The sequence below is a fragment of the Patiria miniata genome, unplaced genomic scaffold (assembly GCF_015706575.1).
Source record: "Patiria miniata isolate m_02_andy unplaced genomic scaffold, ASM1570657v1 HiC_scaffold_7, whole genome shotgun sequence".
Lineage (NCBI taxonomy): Eukaryota > Metazoa > Echinodermata > Asteroidea > Valvatida > Asterinidae > Patiria > Patiria miniata.
In genome coordinates, this window is record NW_024037074.1 from 47,840,625 (window position 1) to 47,859,628 (window position 19,004).

The following is a 19,004-nucleotide window of genomic DNA, read 5'->3' on the forward strand; positions in this document are numbered from 1 at the left end:
AGTTGATATCAGCTGGCCTGAGCTCATTGCTTTTTTAAAGTTTCAACATGTTCAAGTGAGAATCATCTTTTAAAGGTTATTAGAATAAATTGTTGGTTAGGATTTCACGATATTGCTATTAAGCAAGGTAAGTATGATAACTTCCAGTAGGCATAATATGACTTTGACAAAAATTGAGAATAGAATGTCATACTTGAGTTATTGAGAATCATGAGAATCAGAATGAGAGCTAGTTTTCAGGTTTTAGAAGACTACTAGTCATTGAATGAAGACCAAAAAATATTATTGTTTGTAATACTAATAGAGCTCTCTCAAAGTGTCTATTAATATGTTTATCACAGAGGAGCAACGTCTCCTGTCTACATAGGGGCCGCTTGTGTTCTCATTATTTGCTGATGTTGCTACATTATTTATTTTTGCAGACGGCACCAAATCATGTATCTGATTGGCGTTACCGGCGGTATCGCGTCTGGCAAGAGCACCGTCTCAAACTTCTTCAAGGAGCTGGGATGTCCCATCATCGATGCGGATGTGATCGCTCGAGAAGGTACAGATACGTCTAGAAATATGAAGCTTGAGTAACTCAAGCTTAACAAGCTCATCAGGAATTCATATGTGAATTCCTGATGAGCTTGTTAAGCTGAATTCCTGATGAGCTTGTTAAGCTGGAGTTACTCAAAGCTAAGAAATATGTTGATTGGATGGAATGGAAGATTTACTTTTTTACTGCCTCGATAAATAGCGACAATCATTTTTGTGAGCTAATCGCAAATTTTACATTTTCAGCACCATGTTAAAAATGGAAAGCATACTTTTCTCAATTGTTGGTATTAAATCCTGCCCCTCAGAGCAAATAACCACTCTTGTTTTTTCTCTACCTATCGAACAGTGGTTGAGCCCAACAAACCTTCCTGGAAGCTGATTGTTAAACACTTTGGCAGTGGAATACTGCAGGAGGATGGTACCATCGACAGACCTAAATTAGGGGCGATCATCTTTGGTGATGCTGAGAAGAGGCGACTGTTGAACTCCTGCACTCATCCCTTCATCCAGAAGGAAATGATGTGGAGGGTTTTCAAGTACTTCCTCAAAGGTTTGTTACTTTTTCAGTGTTAAATCCATTTGTGTCCCTGGGCTTGATACTTCACCACAATTTTCTTTGATTCTCATCCATCTTGGTCTCTCAAGATGCCACTTTATTTCTAACTCTTTGATATTTCTAAGAATTGTTCTTACTTCAGTTTCGAGGGTTGAGGTCTTTTTTATCGTAGAAAAGAAACATTTGTCCATGGGCAAGACACTTAACCACAAGAAAAAAGATTTTTACTTCCCACATCAATCCAACCACTGATTTAAATTCCACATGGGAGGATTTGGGAGGATTTGGGAAGGTTAGGGTTAATGAAGGCATTTCATCTCGATATTCTTGAACCTTGTCAATTTTCAATGGGAGACTAAAAATTCAAAGATATCATTACTTGGAATGGTTAACAAGGCAAAACTTTTCTGTTCTTAAAAAATAAAGCCTTTTATTGAATTGTTTCTGTAGGTTATCCGTACGTCATCATGGACATTCCTCTTCTCCTGGAAGGCAGCGCCTTGCGGAAGTTCCTGCGGAAGGTTATAGTGGTTTACTGGTGAGTTCTGGAAACTGATAAAATATTTACCATCATTGTGAATGTCAGTTGTGAAAAGTAGTGAAAAGGCGTGTATTAGTACAAATTTTAAGTTACAGTCGAGTATAAATTCCACTCATCGTGATTTTTTTTCTTCTCTTTTAGCGATGAGGAAACCCAGCTGCACAGACTCATGGCTCGCAACCTCAGCAGAGAGGACGCCCTTGCGAGGATCAACTCCCAGATGCCCCTACGCGAGAAACGCAAGCTCGCAGATTACGTAATCGACAACTGCGGCAGTGTCGCAGACACCAAGTTGGCAGTGGACTACTTGAACAGACAATTCCAGACGTCGTATGCTCATTGGAAGATCAGAGTAGCGTTAATTTTTGGAGGCATTGGACTCGGTCTAGCAGTTTACGGACTTATGAGGATACTTTTATGATTGTATAACATTTTCTATTTTTGTTATCAAAGTACATGTAATTTAATATTTTTGGACCAAACTTTGCTTAAGATGTGGGGTCCGCCAAACATTCCACTGGAACAATTCATGTCAAATAGAATTTTTTTGAAATATGTAGAAGAAATTCATTAATGAGTTGAAGGTGCAATTAAATTGTCAATGAAAGATGACGGTATGGTGTGTAGGTCTTTATTCCTCCACAGTCCGAGCTGGCTGCTAGCGTCCTCTGGGTTCCGATCTGTCCAGACTGGATTTTCTTGAATAGGTTTTAAATTTGTTCCGTTTAGTTTACAGTAAGCTAAAATGCGACACAAATATAATTAGATTTTTAAAACACAACTTTCAACTTTTATTTTTTTTGTCCAACAAGAGGAACAATGTGACGACACCATGTTTTTTTACAAGTTCAATGTTAGGTCGCTATTACTAATGTCAAATAACAACTGCTTGGATTTTATTTGATTATCAAAATTATTAGACCAAAAGATCAATAATTCCACCCCACCCAATAAAAACAAACATACAAATCGAAACCAAAAGAATTCTGGCCTTCAAAATCAGTACATGTAGTTTTACTTTTCCCCAACCTGTAAGAAACTCTAAAAACCTAAAATAAGTCAATTCACAAAAATCACTTGACAATAATTACACTAAAAAAAAGTTCCTGCCCGTCACTGTACAACTTGCTACCATTTGGTGAATCTTGTTAAAAAGGCCCGATGCTTGGTTGTACATACATGTACATGCAAAGACTGATGTACCCAGTGTTACCCATTGTTTTACATTGAGATATAACACTCTGTACCCATTTTTACCCAGTTCTTGTATTCAGTGTGCCCACTTACAATTTTAATGCATCTATTTTATATGAAACCAGTACGTATGTCAAAAGTTCAATTTCTTCCTTAAAATTTCAGTAACTCCCTGCTAGATCTGATCTCCATCTGGCATTCCTATGTAGCTGTACCCAGTTGTACCCATTTAACTGCACTAAAATGCATTCAAGTGCCCACTTCCACCCAAGTTAGTTACATCTCCCCAAATAACGGTACATGTACCCAGTTGTACCCATTACACTGCAGTGAGATGCACCCAGTGAACCCACTTCCACCCAGGTTAATTGCATCTCCCACATAGCTGTACCCAGTTGTACCTATCACACTGCAGTGAAAATGCACCCAGTGTACCCACTTACACCCAGGTTCATTACATCCTACTGTAGCCAGATCCAAATGGCGCCGCGGGAGGTGGAAGCAATGCTCCTCTATTCCTGGGTGGCTCTCCAAAACCAGGTTCAGGTCTCTGAAACAAACGTTACAACAACAAAAAAAGAGAAAGTTAAGAGACATTTGGATATTATGTTCGGGTGGTAAGTTGTAAAGACAAAGCCCTCACAGATCTCATCCAAATTTTGGGATTCAAATTTTGTTCTGCTAACTCTATCCTGCTTTGTGGTTTATTTGACAAAAACAACATTTGAGGGGGAAAATATGCAGAGTTTTGGTGATTTCCCCCGAAAGTGACAAACTTAAAAGTTACCCAACAGTGGGAAAATTCTTATTCCATTAAGGAACATGCCGTGGATCCTTCGCTCTCTTTTTCTGGGAACATTCCCCCAAAACTGGACCAAAATTGGCCAATGATGCGCAATCGTTTAGTTACATCAACAGAACCGCAATTCATGGCATAGGCCTCAACAAAGTTTTTAATAAAGTTTTTCCATGCATTCTATATAGTCGTTAGTACAAACTCTGTTAATACAAAATTCTGGTTATAACAAACATAAAGCCATGGTCCCGACTGTGCATTTATGTGCACAATGAATGGGACTCGTGTTCCTCTTAATACAAAATTCTGATATAACAAACAATTTGGCTAGGTCCGAACGAGTTTGTATTAATGAGACTTGACTGTACATGTACATTGATATACATGTAGAATAGTGACTGTGGATGTAATGCTATCTTTATACTTGCACAAGTGGAACAAGAAATATCTTCTAAGAGTGAAAACCCACCTTATGCAAAGCTTTTAAGTGAGATTTTTGAAATTCATTTTGTTGACTTGCGTCAACAAAATTAAAAAAATTAAAACTTGGAATCCAACATTGTATGTCACGTACAACTTTGACTATAACGCTCAACTTGTGTACAGTAGCCAGGCTTTAACACTAGCCGCTGTACGCACGGTCCATGTGTACTGTATGTCATTAAAACCAAGAAAGTACACATTAACCTTCCTACGCAAACATACATTCTGTGCCAAGTTGTCCTTGTAGTCAAGATCAATCGAGTGACTGTTTTCAACAGTTCAGAGCTCCCTGCTTTCATAAAGTAGGACTGACTGGCTGTGACTGTTTATGTAACTCGATACAGCTATGCTTTGACTGTAGGTGATTGATAAGACAGCTGTGCCTACCAGTTGCCTGCTTTTGTCTGTTGACTGAATTTGAGTGCTTGCTAAAATATGATCAGACTGCTAGTGACTAGCCTGTGTAAAAGGCACGGCAGGGGAAGTGGATGGAATTTTTGACTGTCAAACTTTTTTTTTGACTTTTCTAACAGTCGGAGGGTTCAAAAAAATATTCAGTACAGTCACTGTACATTATTTTATCTCGATTTAAATCCTTAACCTTACAATATCAATCAATGTGAATCACTGCTGTGAACAAAAGACGTTTTGTTCCACCAGAAACAACTGGATTCTATTTTAATTCCACGTTGTGTTTCAGAGAAAACCCAAAAGGGCTTGGGTTTTAACAGCTGCTCTAAATTTACAACAACAAAAAACGGGGACTTGATAAAAAATAAGGACACTAAAATACGACAAAAAGAAAGTGGTGAAGTTTATTATGATTTTACATTCAATAAAAGTTGTAAGACAAAATATATTAAAATAACCACAACAGCCAAAGGAATTCATGAACAATGATATAATAAAAAGTTCTGAATAGGATTTAAAAACAATTGTAAAAACCTGTAAACTTATATCGAAAATATAACACCAATGTAAATGATTCTTAAGTATATGAAAGGAAAGGCTTTACTGAGTTAAAAATGTTTGTCATTTCCAACTTTGGAAATGTGGGGTGGGGGGGAGGGTGCGAAAAATAATGAATAAAACTGGTTGAAACAAAACTATTAAAGACTACTTTCAGAAAATACTGTTTCTGTATTTGCATTGTTAGAAAGGATGCAAATAAAACAATATATATTTCAAATATTTCAAATCAAATACCAAACTTTTCAGCTTGTTCAAACAATTTCGAATCCTGATTTCCGAACCAAAGAACTTCCAAAGCCTTGAATGCCATGCCTTTATACTCACGTCTCCTCCTTGCTTAGATTCATACATTTTCAAGGCTTGAGACAATGTGTCCGTTACTTGCTTGGCAAGATGGGCGTCGGTTTCGTTGGTGATCATGGACTGAGACTAAACACAAGAAAAAGAAATATCTGGTAAAAATACAAGAAATCATCTTAGTGGCCAATATAAATACACAAAATGTAGTCTGCTTGAATGGCTACGCAGCTCAGAAAATAATGAAGTAAAAAAACAACGAGTTCATCCTTCATTGATAGAAATTTATTGGCACTTAATACTCGTCGCCGTCTGAGACTTTGAGAAAAAAATTACAAGCTTGCTATGCTAGGAGTAAAGGCCGCAACCTCCTGCCTACAAATGCAGACATAAACTTAATTGACACCTGGTGAGGACAACAAATGCAAATAAAGAGTTGTCTTGAGTAAGGCCTCTAGCCTCAAAATTATTAGAATTGATATTTTCCATCAACTTTTTGTGTGTATGTTCAAGGGGGCTATTGCAAGAAAAAAAAAATCAGCGTTTTTTAATTTTTAATCGCATAACTGTGACGTGAAAAATTAGAAAATCAGCCGCTCCGAGGAAAAGTTTCCCGAGTGGTGACCACACAGCACCAACTCCCGTTCCTACACAAAGTTCAAAAGCCAGGAAGAGAAACAATAAAGGAATTTGAAAGAAAAACAAAAACTGACCAAATTGGCAAACATTTCCTGAACGGCTTTAGAGCTACCGGTGGCCATGCTTGACTGGCCTCCCATGTTGTAACTCATTGATGTGCTTGCTGATGTTGTCGTTGATGAGGACGATGGTTTCTTGAGGCAACTCCTCAGGCCGGTGGGGGGTTTGGGGGTCGGGTCCAGGCGGCTTAGCTGATCCAGACTGACCGTCATTCTTGGCTGGGAGCTTGAGTCTGAGAAAGGCTAAACGAAGTCGGAAAAACAAACTTAATGGTCACCAAATATTTTTTTTGTGATCAAGAGTTGTAGTCACGTCCATCAACAGTCACGTCACAAGTTGAACCACAAGTCACAGGGAGAGTGCTATGACGAAGGAAAGCTGTAAAGATAATGACTTGACTTGAGACTGAAGGACTTGTGATGGGCTTGTGATGGACTGGTCATTGGCTTGTGGTGGACTTGTGATTAGCTTGTGATTGACTTGTGATTGACTTGTGATTAGCTTGTGATTGACTTGTGATTGGCTTGTGATTGGCTTGTGATTGACTTGTGATTAGCTTGTGATTGACTTGTGATTGGCTTGTGATGGACTTGTGATTGACTTGTGATTGGCTTGTGATGGACTTGTGATTGACTTGTGATGGCTTGTGATGGACTTGTGATTGGCTTGTGATGGACTTGTGATTGACTTGTGATGGACTTGTGATGGACTTGTGATTGGCTTGTGATAGACTTGAGATAAATTTGTGATTGCCTGGTGATAGGCTTGTGCTTGACTTGAAGGACGTGATTACAACTTCAGTGTGACCTATTATACTTCCGAGACAAGAACTAATAGTTTGTGATAAATAACAATACTTTCATGTTCAACCGTTTTAAATCATGTGCAGCAAACATCAGGAAGAAGTCCTCATTTGCATATAAATCACCCAAATGTTCAGTAGCCATTCAATTTCATAAAATTCCAAAATTCGTATTTACTCAGAAAAGTTAAGATTCTTAAATTTTGGTCGTGGTCTCTCATTAAAATTCTAGACTTCATTTCACAATTATTCTGCAAACTTTATTTTTTTGATACCTGAGTGCTGGGGCTGTCGAAATCTTGAGAGCTGTGCAATCGTTGAAATCCACCTTGCTCCTGTTCTTCCCCCTAAAAAAAAAGAAGTAAATTTTGTTGATAATGGACTTTATTGTACTAACCCCACTTCACATTTACTACCTACAGCTTAATGCTGAATAATTCAACTGAGCAAACCCCACAAATTTCGATAACATCTTTCAAAATTTAAAGACCAAACTATTCAGGAAAAACCAGACACAGAAGATTATTGAACAAATAAATTTGTTAAATGTAGTACTGTAAAATTGCTTTCATGAAAAATGATATTTTGTGTGTGTTTTTTTGGTTCAACTTGTGTTAGCCCTGTACTTTCATCAGTTGATTGTTTCACATTACAGTGAAATCTCGATAAGTCAAACCTCAAGGGAACGGTTTCAAAATTTGACTTCAGCAGAGTTTTGAGTTAAGCACGGTTGTGTATCATTGTTATACTACTGAAGGGAATAGATTCTTTGTTTGACTTAACAGTTGTTTTGAGTTAACAGAGTTTGACTTATCGAGAATTCACTGTATATAATTCAAACATCATCAAAATAAGTTACATCCGAATCAGTTGTTTAAGTGACTTGATCCTTGTTGCATACAAGTAATAATTTTAAAATTAAACAGCACACACACAAAAAACAGACATTTCTATCTGCAGGGGAAAAAAAAGAGTCTCACCTTTTTGAATGGTTTAGAATTCATAGTTTCATCTGACTCCGGAAACCCAAATACTGTACAGCGTGTGTCGCATGATGGAAAGAACAATGCTCGTTATTGTTCTTCTGTGGTTGCTATAGTAACTCCAGGTTAAGACTTGGAATGGTGGTAGGACAGAGTGATACTTTAATTACATTTCTGGAGTTTGTTGTTCCATTGTTTTTGATGCGTTTTCTAGTTCTTTCTGTTGAGACGAGTTTTCAGTTCAAAGACAAGCTTGAACGTTTGTTTCAACCGTTAGAACCCGTTGGTAACATCACTGGTTACCAACAGCCTTGTTCATTGTAAGACAGTGGTAAACCAAATGCAGGGGACCACTGAGATGACAAAGGTCACAGTGGTGGCACACACCACATTTTTTTGACCCGAGTTCAAAAGTGTAACGAACTGTGAACAATGATATGGTGGTGTGCACCCAAAATTGCTCAAGAACATTACAGCAATACTATAAAATATAGAAAATCAAACAGTAATTTTATGTCAAATTACTAAAAGTTTGTTTTTTGTATTAAAGTACATTTACGAATGTACCAACCATCAATATTGTCTTCTCGAAACATCCATAGATGTTTCAAGACAAAAAAAGAGTAAAATTTGTTAATCTCAGATATGGCAAATTTATACATAAAGTTTTCACATTATCATCAAATGTGAAAAGTGATATGTATTTCAACGTGTCAATTTACCAACGACTGTTTATTCTTCTCAAAACATCCAAAGATGTTTTGAAGCAAAATAACAAATTTGGTTGATCTCAAGACATAAGATTCACGTTATCACCAAACGTGAAAACAAAAAAACACACATTCTGAATGGGTTTTCAGAACACACCCCATGTCCAAACATCAAATGATGTTCTGGGGTATTAGTAATATACAAATTATCACTAAAAACGTGAACATTTGTGTTGTAAAGATCCCACGTGGGCACTTTGATAATTGTCAAAGTTCACTGATGCCCAAAAACCATCATGTTTCTAAAAAACAAATAAATCACGTCATTGTAAAGGAACAAATTAGTTTTGACCAACATGTAATCGGTCAGCAGATCACAGAACACTCTCTCCCATGTTCCAAATAAACACCCTCAAAGAAGTTAGTTAAAGATAAATATGGTTATTGATATACATTGTAAATATCAATACAACACAGTGTTTGTATTGACTTAGCCAATTCAGATGGCCCACATGTTGCAGGGCAGTTTGAAAAAACATTCTGGACGATTTTGAACTAGCACCGTTTGGAGGGCTTTAGAAAAAATAAGAAAATGATTAACCAACACAGAACTCAACCCATCAAACCCAACAGCATGTTTTGTTGGAATTTGTCAGGATGGGTACAGTACCCCTAAACTGACAGCCTTTTGCACTGGGCTGGAACACCTCCAGAATCAAAGTCAGAAATACGTGTGTGCAGTTTTTCATATGGTGTTGGAATTTGCCAGGATGGGTGTGGTTCGCAGTAAATCATGCTAGGGAGTTAGAGTTCAGGTTTAGGGACCACCCCGGGCACAAGTATGGACCCCAGCTGTGACGTGACAGTTGTGTGCCCAGAACCTATGCAAAAAATGCCAGGCATTGGAGATTTTGTACTTGAATGTTTTGCGCCATACATGCACGAACCAGCACATGCTAGCAGTGTACCCCTCACACTTTGCGTTCCTGTGAGGGCGCTTTCTACTGCACATGCCCAGAGTCCATTCAAATGACATGGTGATAAAGACACAGTGACTACGACTCACGATCGTATCTCTGAATCTGGAACGGTCTTGGCCCAGGTCTTGGCCACGGTCGTAATCGTCGTACATATCGCTCCGCTGGAGTTTCTTAGCCGAGCCAAAGCGACGCTCGAACTCCTTCAAGATGAATGCGTCGCTCATAGCCGAATTGCTGGTCAACGAATCAAGGATCTCACTGGAAATAAAATACACCAAAACAAAAATCATAACTTGTTTGGAGGGTTTTTTTTTATTCAACATATTCCTCGTTTTGAAGGAGCCAGTCATGACCGGTATCCTACACAACTCTCAAAGTTCACAGTAGAATTGGAGCACGGTACCACCATATCATGGGAAATCAATTCGAGTCTTAACACCTCACCTCTTAATACTCTCAATTTCTTCCCTTCTGGAGGGCGGGGGAAGGTCATATCCGCCCCCTAGGTCACTTCTCTCTTCGTAGGCACCGAGCCCACGTCCGCGGTCTCTCATGCTTAAGCCGTCGTCAAAACCTCCGTTGCCCCTAGCAAGGGCACCCCGCCCAAATCCTTGAAAAGAAGATTAAAGCAGAAGTCACAATGATGGAATAAGGAAATTAACAAATGATTTTTGGATGTGAAATGGGAAGAAACTAAAAAAAATCTGGAGTTTGGAGACTAGGAGAGGCAGGTTGGAGGAGTAATACTTCCCTCAACTTCTACCTCTGTGACCAGGATTCCAATCCCACCCAACTTGACTCGCAGATTTGGTTACCTGAGGGTTACCCAGAAATTTATCTGAAGTTTACTTCCACTTGAAACTGCCTTTAAACACTTCTTCAGGCTTGCAAGCTGCAGTGCGCTTGGTGCTTTTAACAATCTTTGATCATGTTTATCAGAGACAGAGTTGCTAATATAAATTATTCAAACATTGATCCTGCAAAGTTCCCAAAGGTAAAAATTCAGACTCTCTCTCCAAAACCAAAGGTAAGCTCGGATATTGAACGAAATTTATCTGAAGTTTCCTTCCACTTGAAACTGCCTTAAACACTTCATCAGGCTAGCAAGCTGCAGTGCGCTTGGTGCTTTTAACAATCTTTTATAATGTTTATCAGAGACAGAGTTGTTAATATAAATGATTCAAACATTGATCCTGCAAAGTTCCCAAAGGTAAAAATTCAGACTCTTTCTCCAAAACCAAAGGTAAGCTCGGATATTGAACGAATCGGTTTCCAAGTTTTACTTCAGATGTTCGTGATGCTTACCTCTGCCCAGGCCTCCACTGTCAAGACTCGAACCTCCAAACTGACCCCTGTCTCCTCCATTGAGACCTCCACTGAGGCGACCTCCACCGAGGCCCCCACCACCGAGGCCCCCACCACAGAGGCCCTCACCACCAAGGCCCCCGATGGGACCTATGACGTTGACAAGGTCACTGAATCTACCCGGCCCATCGAAACTACCTGGCCCATCAAAGCTACTAGGCCCACCAAAGCTACCCGGCCCACCATAACTGCCTGGGCCGCCAAATCCACCTCGGCCAGCATTAGGACCACCGCGACCTCTGGCTGCACCACCGCGACCCCTGGCGGCACCATTGCGACCTGCAGCTGCACCGCCAAAGCCCCCAGGAGCACCACCACCGCGACCTCCAAATGCACCACCACGACCTCCAGCTACACCACCGCGACCTCCAAATGCACCACCACGACCTCCAAAACCACCACCACCGCGACCTCCGGCAGCACCACCGCGACCTCCTGCAACACCACCGCGACCTCCAGGACCGCCCTGCATTGAGAATGGCTTCTTTGGAACTACGAGGGTGAAAGAAGAATATAGAAAGTAGTATCAAGCCCAAGAAATATCTCGTTCAAACCACATCTACAAATGGTTTGGCTACAAAATTTATAATCTCTACAATTCTTTTTGTTTGTGAATTAAAATTGTAAGCGCTTCTGTAGTCAAAAGTGTCATTAGTCGTTGTACATCCATCACAAGTAACTGAATCCCAAGTCAAAAACTATTCCAAGGATTCCTTTGTTACTTATAATCTGAATTGTTAAAGGGCTTGTGATGGCTGGTGACAGACTCGACTACAACGCTAATCACAAGACTTGCATACTCCAATGGCCAAAGAAAAACATTTCGCAAGACAAAGGCAATAAATTTTACCTGGTACGCCCATATTTTCTCCTTTAACTCTCTTGACTTTGTGCTTGAGACCGCGGCATTCTGCGGCCAGGTCCGGCATGATCTCCCTCAGCTTCTCGCTGAGCCGGGTGCGGGTAGCTCTCTTCTTGCTGGCCTCCTTCTCCTCAGGAGTCGGGTCACCAGACTCGCCCGCCTTGGACACGTCGTTTTCTGCTGCCATCTTGGCCATTTGGTCGAGCTGTTCATGCAATTCTGGCTTCATTTTCTTCTGTTTTACCCAACAGATCAACAACAAAAAGAGGAAAAAGTTTACAAATACTAGCAAAGTTAGGAAATGTATATTAAAAGTCTAGCATCTTTCTGAGCAGTGTTTCTGGCCCCAGATCCAATGCATAGTATATTGAATGTATAATGTGAAACTACTGCTTGGAAAATTTATACGCTCAGCACAAATCTGAAGAGAACCACTTGTTAGCAATATTAGTCCAATGGCTTTGGCTGGTAACTTGTTTGTCCGCTAAGCAAGTATTTTCTGTGCTTAGCACATTACAATAAAGGAAATGGACCTTAAGATTCAAACGAATCGTACAATGTATGCCATGCGGTGGCGGAAACCAATCAAGTGGTAGATGATGTTGCCCTGTAGGGTGCGGCAGTCGCACAGCTCGCACTCGTAGTCTGGGTCCGTGTCGCTTCCCTCGCGGATGATCTCCGTCACAAACTCCAATCCTGGTTCAAGAGAAATTTTTAACATTTGGGTTATGACAGGGTTTCAGATGAACCTCGTTTTAGCTCCTCAATGGATTCTATTCACAAGTCGCTCTAAACGGCAAGAGTTAAGTCCGGTTCATAATCGGCGCGAAAGCGAACGCGAACTTGTGATGTCAGGGCAGGTGTTCGCACCGCAAATTTGCAAAAGTTGAACACATTTCAACCACGCCGAATTTTGCAGCGATTCATGAAGTACGAACCGGACTTAACCCTAACCCCCTAGCATGATTTACTAAGAACCATACCCATCCTGGCATAATCCAGCACCATATGGCAAACTGCACACACCTATTTTGACTTGGATTCTGGAGGTGTGCCAACCCAATGTAAAAGACTGTCAGTTTACTACGTGGGGGACTGTACCCATCCTGACAGATTCCAACAAAACATGCCATTGGGGTTTGATGGGTTGAGTTCCGTTTGAGGTAGATTAAACAATGAGAGATGTTAGGCAGGCTCTTAAATGCCATCTGTCATCCATGCTAAGCGTATAAAATGCTTCAGATTCTAAAGCCCTTAATAAAGCCAAAACTGCAATTGAAGCGCCAAGGTTTGGCGTAAGTTTTAGGGGTTTGTCTGTCTTACCAACAACTGGTTCGGTGTTTCCTGGCAACATCTCGGACAACACTTTCTTGACCGTGTTCTCCGAATCTCGCTTCCGCTTGCGCTGTGCCAAGGGGCCAACCCTTTGAAGGGGCTCTGTTTACGAAGAAGGGGAGGGGATGGTTCTATTAGTATCAGACAAAAAATCTTTCAAAGTTTTCTTAATTTTATAAAAACTTTTTCTAGTGTTCCAGCAAAACTTCCTGCAGTTTAAAAAGTGTAGGTTTTTTTCTTTCAAACTACAGATTTTTATTGAAAAAAAAAATAACATTCATCCTGGCGTATACATCAATGACATAGAAGTTTTCTGTTTTTCATTGATGTTTGGATGAATATGGCTTTGCATTTCGTGTTACGATTGGCAGTTTTTATTTCGTCGACGGAGCACATTCGAAACGAATTACAGACCAAACTCTGGTCTCTAATTGGCTGTATTGATTATACATATGATAATTTGTAGTGTATGAATTCTGTTGAATTCACTGCAAATAAATGTTTTCATAGCAAAGAAGTTGCACTATGGTTTTCCATCCTCAAAAACCAACATATTCAAAAGATTGGCTGTAAAGAAGCAAATGGTTTTAGTCTCCTTAATTTCTTTTGGAAAAAAAATTACCTAATACTTTTCCCAAAAAATGAAGGAAAAAATTCAAGCTTGCATTCACAACAAATACATGCCCAGGATTAAGAATTCTCAAGTAAAGTAGCAAAAATGTGCTCTAAGTGAGCACGAATTTTGTATGGAAAATACATTCTACAATTCATTTGAAGAACAAGATAACTTGTTATGTGTCGGCCAGTTTATTGTCAGTCGCACGTTGGCAAAAAGGGTTTTAAAAAGTGTTGTCTGAGAATCATTTTTTAGGAAGGTACGCGAGTCGTGTAAGTTTGTTTTTAACATCTGTTGTGATGTTCACAACTGACTGGCTATTTTGACGACAAAACGTATGCTTTGTCGACACTATTGAATAACCCGACCCAGTGGATTTGCATATATCATGACAAATCCTCCAACCCTATTGGCTAAACCAAGGATCAATGACCATGTCAAAGTTCAGCTGAATGACCTTTGACCTTTGAATGACCAATCGCGTGGGCATGCAAAAAAACTATTATGAATGACTTCCATGCGACAGACAATGAACTGGCCTCGTGTGTAAGTTTGGATTACCAGCTAAAACCAAGGCAGAATTAGCTGGTGTCCAAACCAGTCTACTTGCATACTAAATGGTTTCACCTGGTATTCTGCTCTCGAGAGCAAAAATACCAGTTATCTTACTGTCCAATGGCTATTTTCCGTACAGAGATTTAAAGTGTGTTTCGTGGGCACCAGGGTGGCAGCCATGATTTTGACAAGTCAAGGCCAAAATCGAGAGTCTGCAACCCATTCCACTCACCGCCAATTTGGAGGTTCATGACATTCTAAATGCAGAGGGGAAAAGAGAAAACACAATCAGGTTAGGAATGGGAATAGCCCAGGTGCTTCCTCCCTCTGGGGAAGGAATGCTCCTCGGGCTCCATACAGCATATGCAATGATAAAATTCAGTCTGAACAAATTTAATAACTGTAGCATAGCATTGTGGTTCCCATTACCTATACAGGCGAAAAGTTTACTGACCAAACTTTGTTTTTTTGTTGAAAAATTAATATGCAATATGCACAAATTTTTGTGCATGAACTAATTCATGTGACAATGCAACCCTGATTGCATGTCACATGGCTCTTTGATTAAAAAAACATACACTTCATTCTGTTGGCTACTACACAGAAGATGTGCAGTATGACCAACTTCTTTTGTAATGAAGCATTCCCGAACTACAAGTTGTAAATTAGTTGGGTTCATTTACCCAACTACGCGTAAAATACCCAAAAGTAGGAGATGCCTGTATAAAACTTGGGAACCACACAAATATAAGTCCGATTTTCAACCACAGTATTTCAGCAAATGAAAAATAACAGGATTTTGAATTGTAAAAGAACAGGAGATGTATGAAACGGGACAGAAATGCACATGTATATCTGACTATACTGCGACTACAATTTAAAAGTGTCCCCAGTGAAGTACACTTTCTGATCGTCATCAATCTACAAATTGAATTATTTCATCGTTTTTTCCTTAAAAGCAATAAAAAGATGGATGTACCCTACATCCACGCTTTGACCCCACCAACAAAAAAAGTCAACCTTATTACAAAAACTCAACATCGTTTAGTAGCATACAAAATGCTACAATCCGCCAACCTGGGTTCGCCAAAATTCTTTGGTGCACATTTTGCAATGGCATCTCACTCCATCACAATCCATCAAACTTGTGTACCACATTTTGTTGGATTTGGTACACCATAGGTGCGTTTAACATTCTGCCATACTTTGGCAAATCAAAAGTGCAGAAGTACTGAATCCTTCAAAATCAGACCAAAAAAACAGCCAAGGAACAATCACAGATCACCAAGAATGATATTTTTTACACATGACTTACACTGAATACAGTTCGAAAACTACAAGTTTGTCACGCACTCTTACTTGCCAGCAAGTCTGGGCGCCAGACTTTTGCCAGTGAGCCACCTGATTGGTTAATGTAAGGCGCCACTCAGCCAATCACACAGTGATCTGCTGTAGCGGTTTCTCTTTTGTGTTACCAATCAGATCTGGTGAGTGCATCTCTCTTTAACCATTTGAACTTGGTTTGGTCTTGGGAAAAAAAAGTGAGCTGCAGTTTGTTTTCAATATTAATAACCCGAGAGGCCACACAAGTCTTCAAACGAGCTTAATATCCCACAATTTTTTTTTTGTGCAGGATCAAAAACGAAAGTCCTTCGTACAAGTAAGAGCCCATACCTGCTTGTGACGTACGCCACGCAAATGAGCGTTGTAGTTGTTTTCCCCTGTTGTTTTGGCATTGCAGATCTGTGAATGGGTTGGAACAAAAAAGACTTTATCATCAACTTCGGCACCGAACACTCAACAACTTAAAAGGATTTCAACAAAGGCTTTTTAGTAACTGGAAAACACATTCCTCAACCCTAAAGATTCCTACAAAATCCTGCAAACTCTAATCATGGAAGTTAAAGGAACTGGGAGGTTTGCAATTTGACCTCCCTACTGAGAAATTAAACATTCTATAACACTTCCAAACCTTTCTGTTCTTGTGGGTTCAGACAGTAACACTATATTATTTTAGTAATGGAAGCTTTGAAGGTTTTTGAAATGTTAAAGGACTAAGAGTTTTTTAAGAAGGAACTACAGCAGAGTTTGCGGAACCAGTGAATTTGTTGACTTACCTTGCACCAATACTGGTCAGGGAAGTGGCCTGGGTGATCCTGCAGATATCCCGACTCGGACCGAGAAGCAGTCTCAGTCATTGAAGAACCCGCCCCGGATCCAGTGGCACTCCCTTTGGTTCCGCCTCCTCTGGTAGCTCCTCCCCTCGATGAGCCACCTCGGATGCCTCCCACTCCTCTTCCAGCACCGCGTCCTGAGCCACGCCCAAACCCTGCGCCACCCCTCGACCCCCCTCTGCCAAAGCCGCCTCCAAATCCTGTATTGTTGCCTCCCATTCCGCCGTTCCCCGCCGGGTAGCCAAAGTCGTTGCTGAAGTTTCCACCACCTCCTCCCATGAACTTGGAACCTGCTCGCTGAAACATGGCTGCTTCGGTTCAGAATATCTGTGAGTACTGGAACAGACTACATGTATAAAAAAAAAAAGCAAGAAACGTTGTGTCCTGCAACAAACACTAGTGCCCTGCAATGGTAACCATTGTTTTATTCCGGTAATAACGATCTTAATCTGAGGCTCCTGAATTAAAAATGATTTTTTGCTGTCTTACTACGAATTAGGATATTCAAAAGAAGTATGCATGAGGGTGCACTACACACCGAGGATTACTTAAGTCAAGCAACAGCTGCAGTCTGGTTCCCTAACCATGCTTACCTAAGTAATAATATTCAACATCAGGATCTTTGGCTGTTGGAACCAGGCTATCATTATCAATCATTCAACCTAATCTCGAACTAGTTCCCTTAAAAAACATCCTCCAAAGCCACAGATTATGAAGAAGAAAATACAATCTACGTATATAAAAAGAATTATTTTATTTATAACATGAAACTTCATTAAGGTATTAAGGAAAAGTAGCCTAATTTAAAAAGAAAACAAATTGAGCAGCGCAGCAGTGGTTTCGAACCCGCGTCCCAGGCACATGAAGTGTAACCATAGTAACCAATCAAGCTACCAAAATGTCATGGTTGGGTGGGAAGATGTAAAATGCAAAACAGATTCGCAATGGACGATATTCATGATTGTGCAATCCGTAACGATAGCACTTAGGCCCTAGCAGTAGCATAGCAGCAGCTGAAAAATGGTGTTTCTGTAGTGTTACGGCTGCAATGACATAACGATAGTCGATATCCACTTCGAAATCATAAAATTGGAAATGTAGGCCTTTATTGCAATATTGGCCTACGATGAAAACAGTGGCGTCAGGATGCAACATTCTTTCCAAATAAACAAGATAGTGGATATTTTGCCGGAGGTAATGACGGCAAACTAACGATTACTAAAGGTTTGCCGGCGGCAATCCATATCAACAGAGGGCGCTGTACTCTTTAAAATAGGGCTGAATTATAAGATGTATTAAATTCCCACCAAAAGTTGTGTAGCACGTTTGGTGTAATGGTTAAGCAAAGGCTCTAGTAGGCGGGATGACTCACGTTCGATTCCGACCGCACCACATTTTTAAGTTTTTTTCTCATCCCCAAATAAATAAGAATATTCTTCTTTTATTATTTTAACATGTCTCAAACATTTTTTGCAGAGTATTACATTTTCTTTTTCAGATTTGTGGCTCTGGAGGATTTTTTTAAAAGGGAAATAAAGTCCGAAATTATAAAATGGTCTGAATCCCATCTTGTGAATACGAGGTAGGGCCTAACTGCTAACAACGATAATTTTGGCATGGAGCCAGACTAAAACTTGTCACCGGAAAATGTTTAAACTTTACGTACAAAAAAACAGTAACTCACTGCGCATGTTCAGTGCATATCCGGCAAACTAACGTTTACTAAAGGTTTGCCGTCTCCGGCAAAATATACACTGCCAATAAACAATCGCAGAAATTTTCATCATCAAAAACTGGGGCGACTTGACAAGAGAGACGCATTTTCTATTCAACACTACGATTATCTCGCCCCACCCAGAATGTACCCCACACACAGACATGACAGAGGTGGAAACTTGGGCAAGGGGCCTATAAAAAGATAAATTAAATGCTAAAACATTAACTACTACATTTTAATTTCAACACTCTGAACTTCTTAACAGACCTTACTTCCGATAAATTGCTATATCCTCTTGAATAGCCACGAGAAAAGCCAAAATTGTATGCCTTTTTGACTTGCGTTTACGATCTCTTTTCACTAGCGCACGCAAGCAGCATGCAAACAGCAGATGTAATAACTGGTGTGCGTCGCGTTATTAAGACGCAATACCAAACACAAACGACTGAATGGGAACCAGCGAATAATAACGACGCTACGCATGCGTCAAACAACAGAAATTACATTTTATTGTATGAATACTTTAAGTTTCTCCCCTTCACCAGGTGCCTCGTTGGCGCAGTCGGCAGCGCGTCAGTCTCATAATCTGAAGGTCGTGAGTTCGAGCCTCACACGGGGCAATGATTTTTTTTCTTTTTTCGAAAGAACATTTTTCTTACAGAGTTCATCCAGTTTATACACCTTTAAACAAAATCTTAAATTTCACTAAAAGTATTCTTTATTTTCAAGTCACAGACTTGCTTTTGGCAAAACTATTTCATGGAATTTTACTCAATACTGTTTCATCTGCTTGAAATTCATTATCTACTTTTGGCAGAAAAAAA

The 19,004-nt window shown here is 39.9% G+C and overlaps 2 protein-coding genes and 1 non-coding gene across 10 annotated transcripts; 2 read left to right on the forward strand and 1 right to left on the reverse strand.

The window, feature by feature from the left end:
• The first annotated feature begins 10 nt into the window (after window positions 1-10).
• LOC119744743 (dephospho-CoA kinase domain-containing protein-like) lies at window positions 11-2,683 on the forward strand. Its single transcript, XM_038220840.1, has 5 exons — window positions 11-127; window positions 423-547; window positions 890-1,093; window positions 1,550-1,637; window positions 1,782-2,683. Exons 2-5 carry the CDS (start codon window positions 436-438, stop codon window positions 2,059-2,061), a joined length of 684 nt encoding a protein of 227 aa, XP_038076768.1. The 5' UTR covers window positions 11-127; window positions 423-435; the 3' UTR covers window positions 2,062-2,683.
• Window positions 2,403-18,589, reverse strand: LOC119744740 (keratin, type I cytoskeletal 9-like). Of its 8 annotated transcripts, none has more exons than XM_038220830.1 (14): window positions 18,453-18,589; window positions 16,407-16,809; window positions 15,964-16,032; window positions 14,522-14,546; window positions 13,107-13,220; window positions 12,340-12,479; window positions 11,772-12,018; window positions 10,862-11,413; window positions 10,001-10,166; window positions 9,643-9,814; window positions 7,159-7,230; window positions 6,096-6,323; window positions 5,410-5,514; window positions 2,403-3,384 (listed from the first exon to the last, which is right to left on the reverse strand). In XM_038220830.1, the coding sequence occupies exons 2-14, from the start codon at window positions 16,767-16,769 to the stop codon at window positions 3,289-3,291; spliced, it is 2,349 nt and encodes a 782-aa protein (XP_038076758.1). In that variant the 5' UTR covers window positions 16,770-16,809; window positions 18,453-18,589; the 3' UTR covers window positions 2,403-3,288. The 8 variants fall into 8 exon arrangements, with proteins under 8 accessions (XP_038076758.1, XP_038076759.1, XP_038076757.1 ...); XM_038220831.1 differs by having other exon boundaries at window positions 18,448-18,568; XM_038220829.1 differs by having other exon boundaries at window positions 16,407-16,790; window positions 18,448-18,558.
• A 138-nt stretch (window positions 18,590-18,727) lies between these two features.
• On the forward strand, window positions 18,728-18,800 carry Trnam-cau. The gene has a single exon. It is a non-coding gene; the product is annotated as a tRNA-Met (tRNA).
• Window positions 18,801-19,004: the final 204 nt, after the last annotated feature.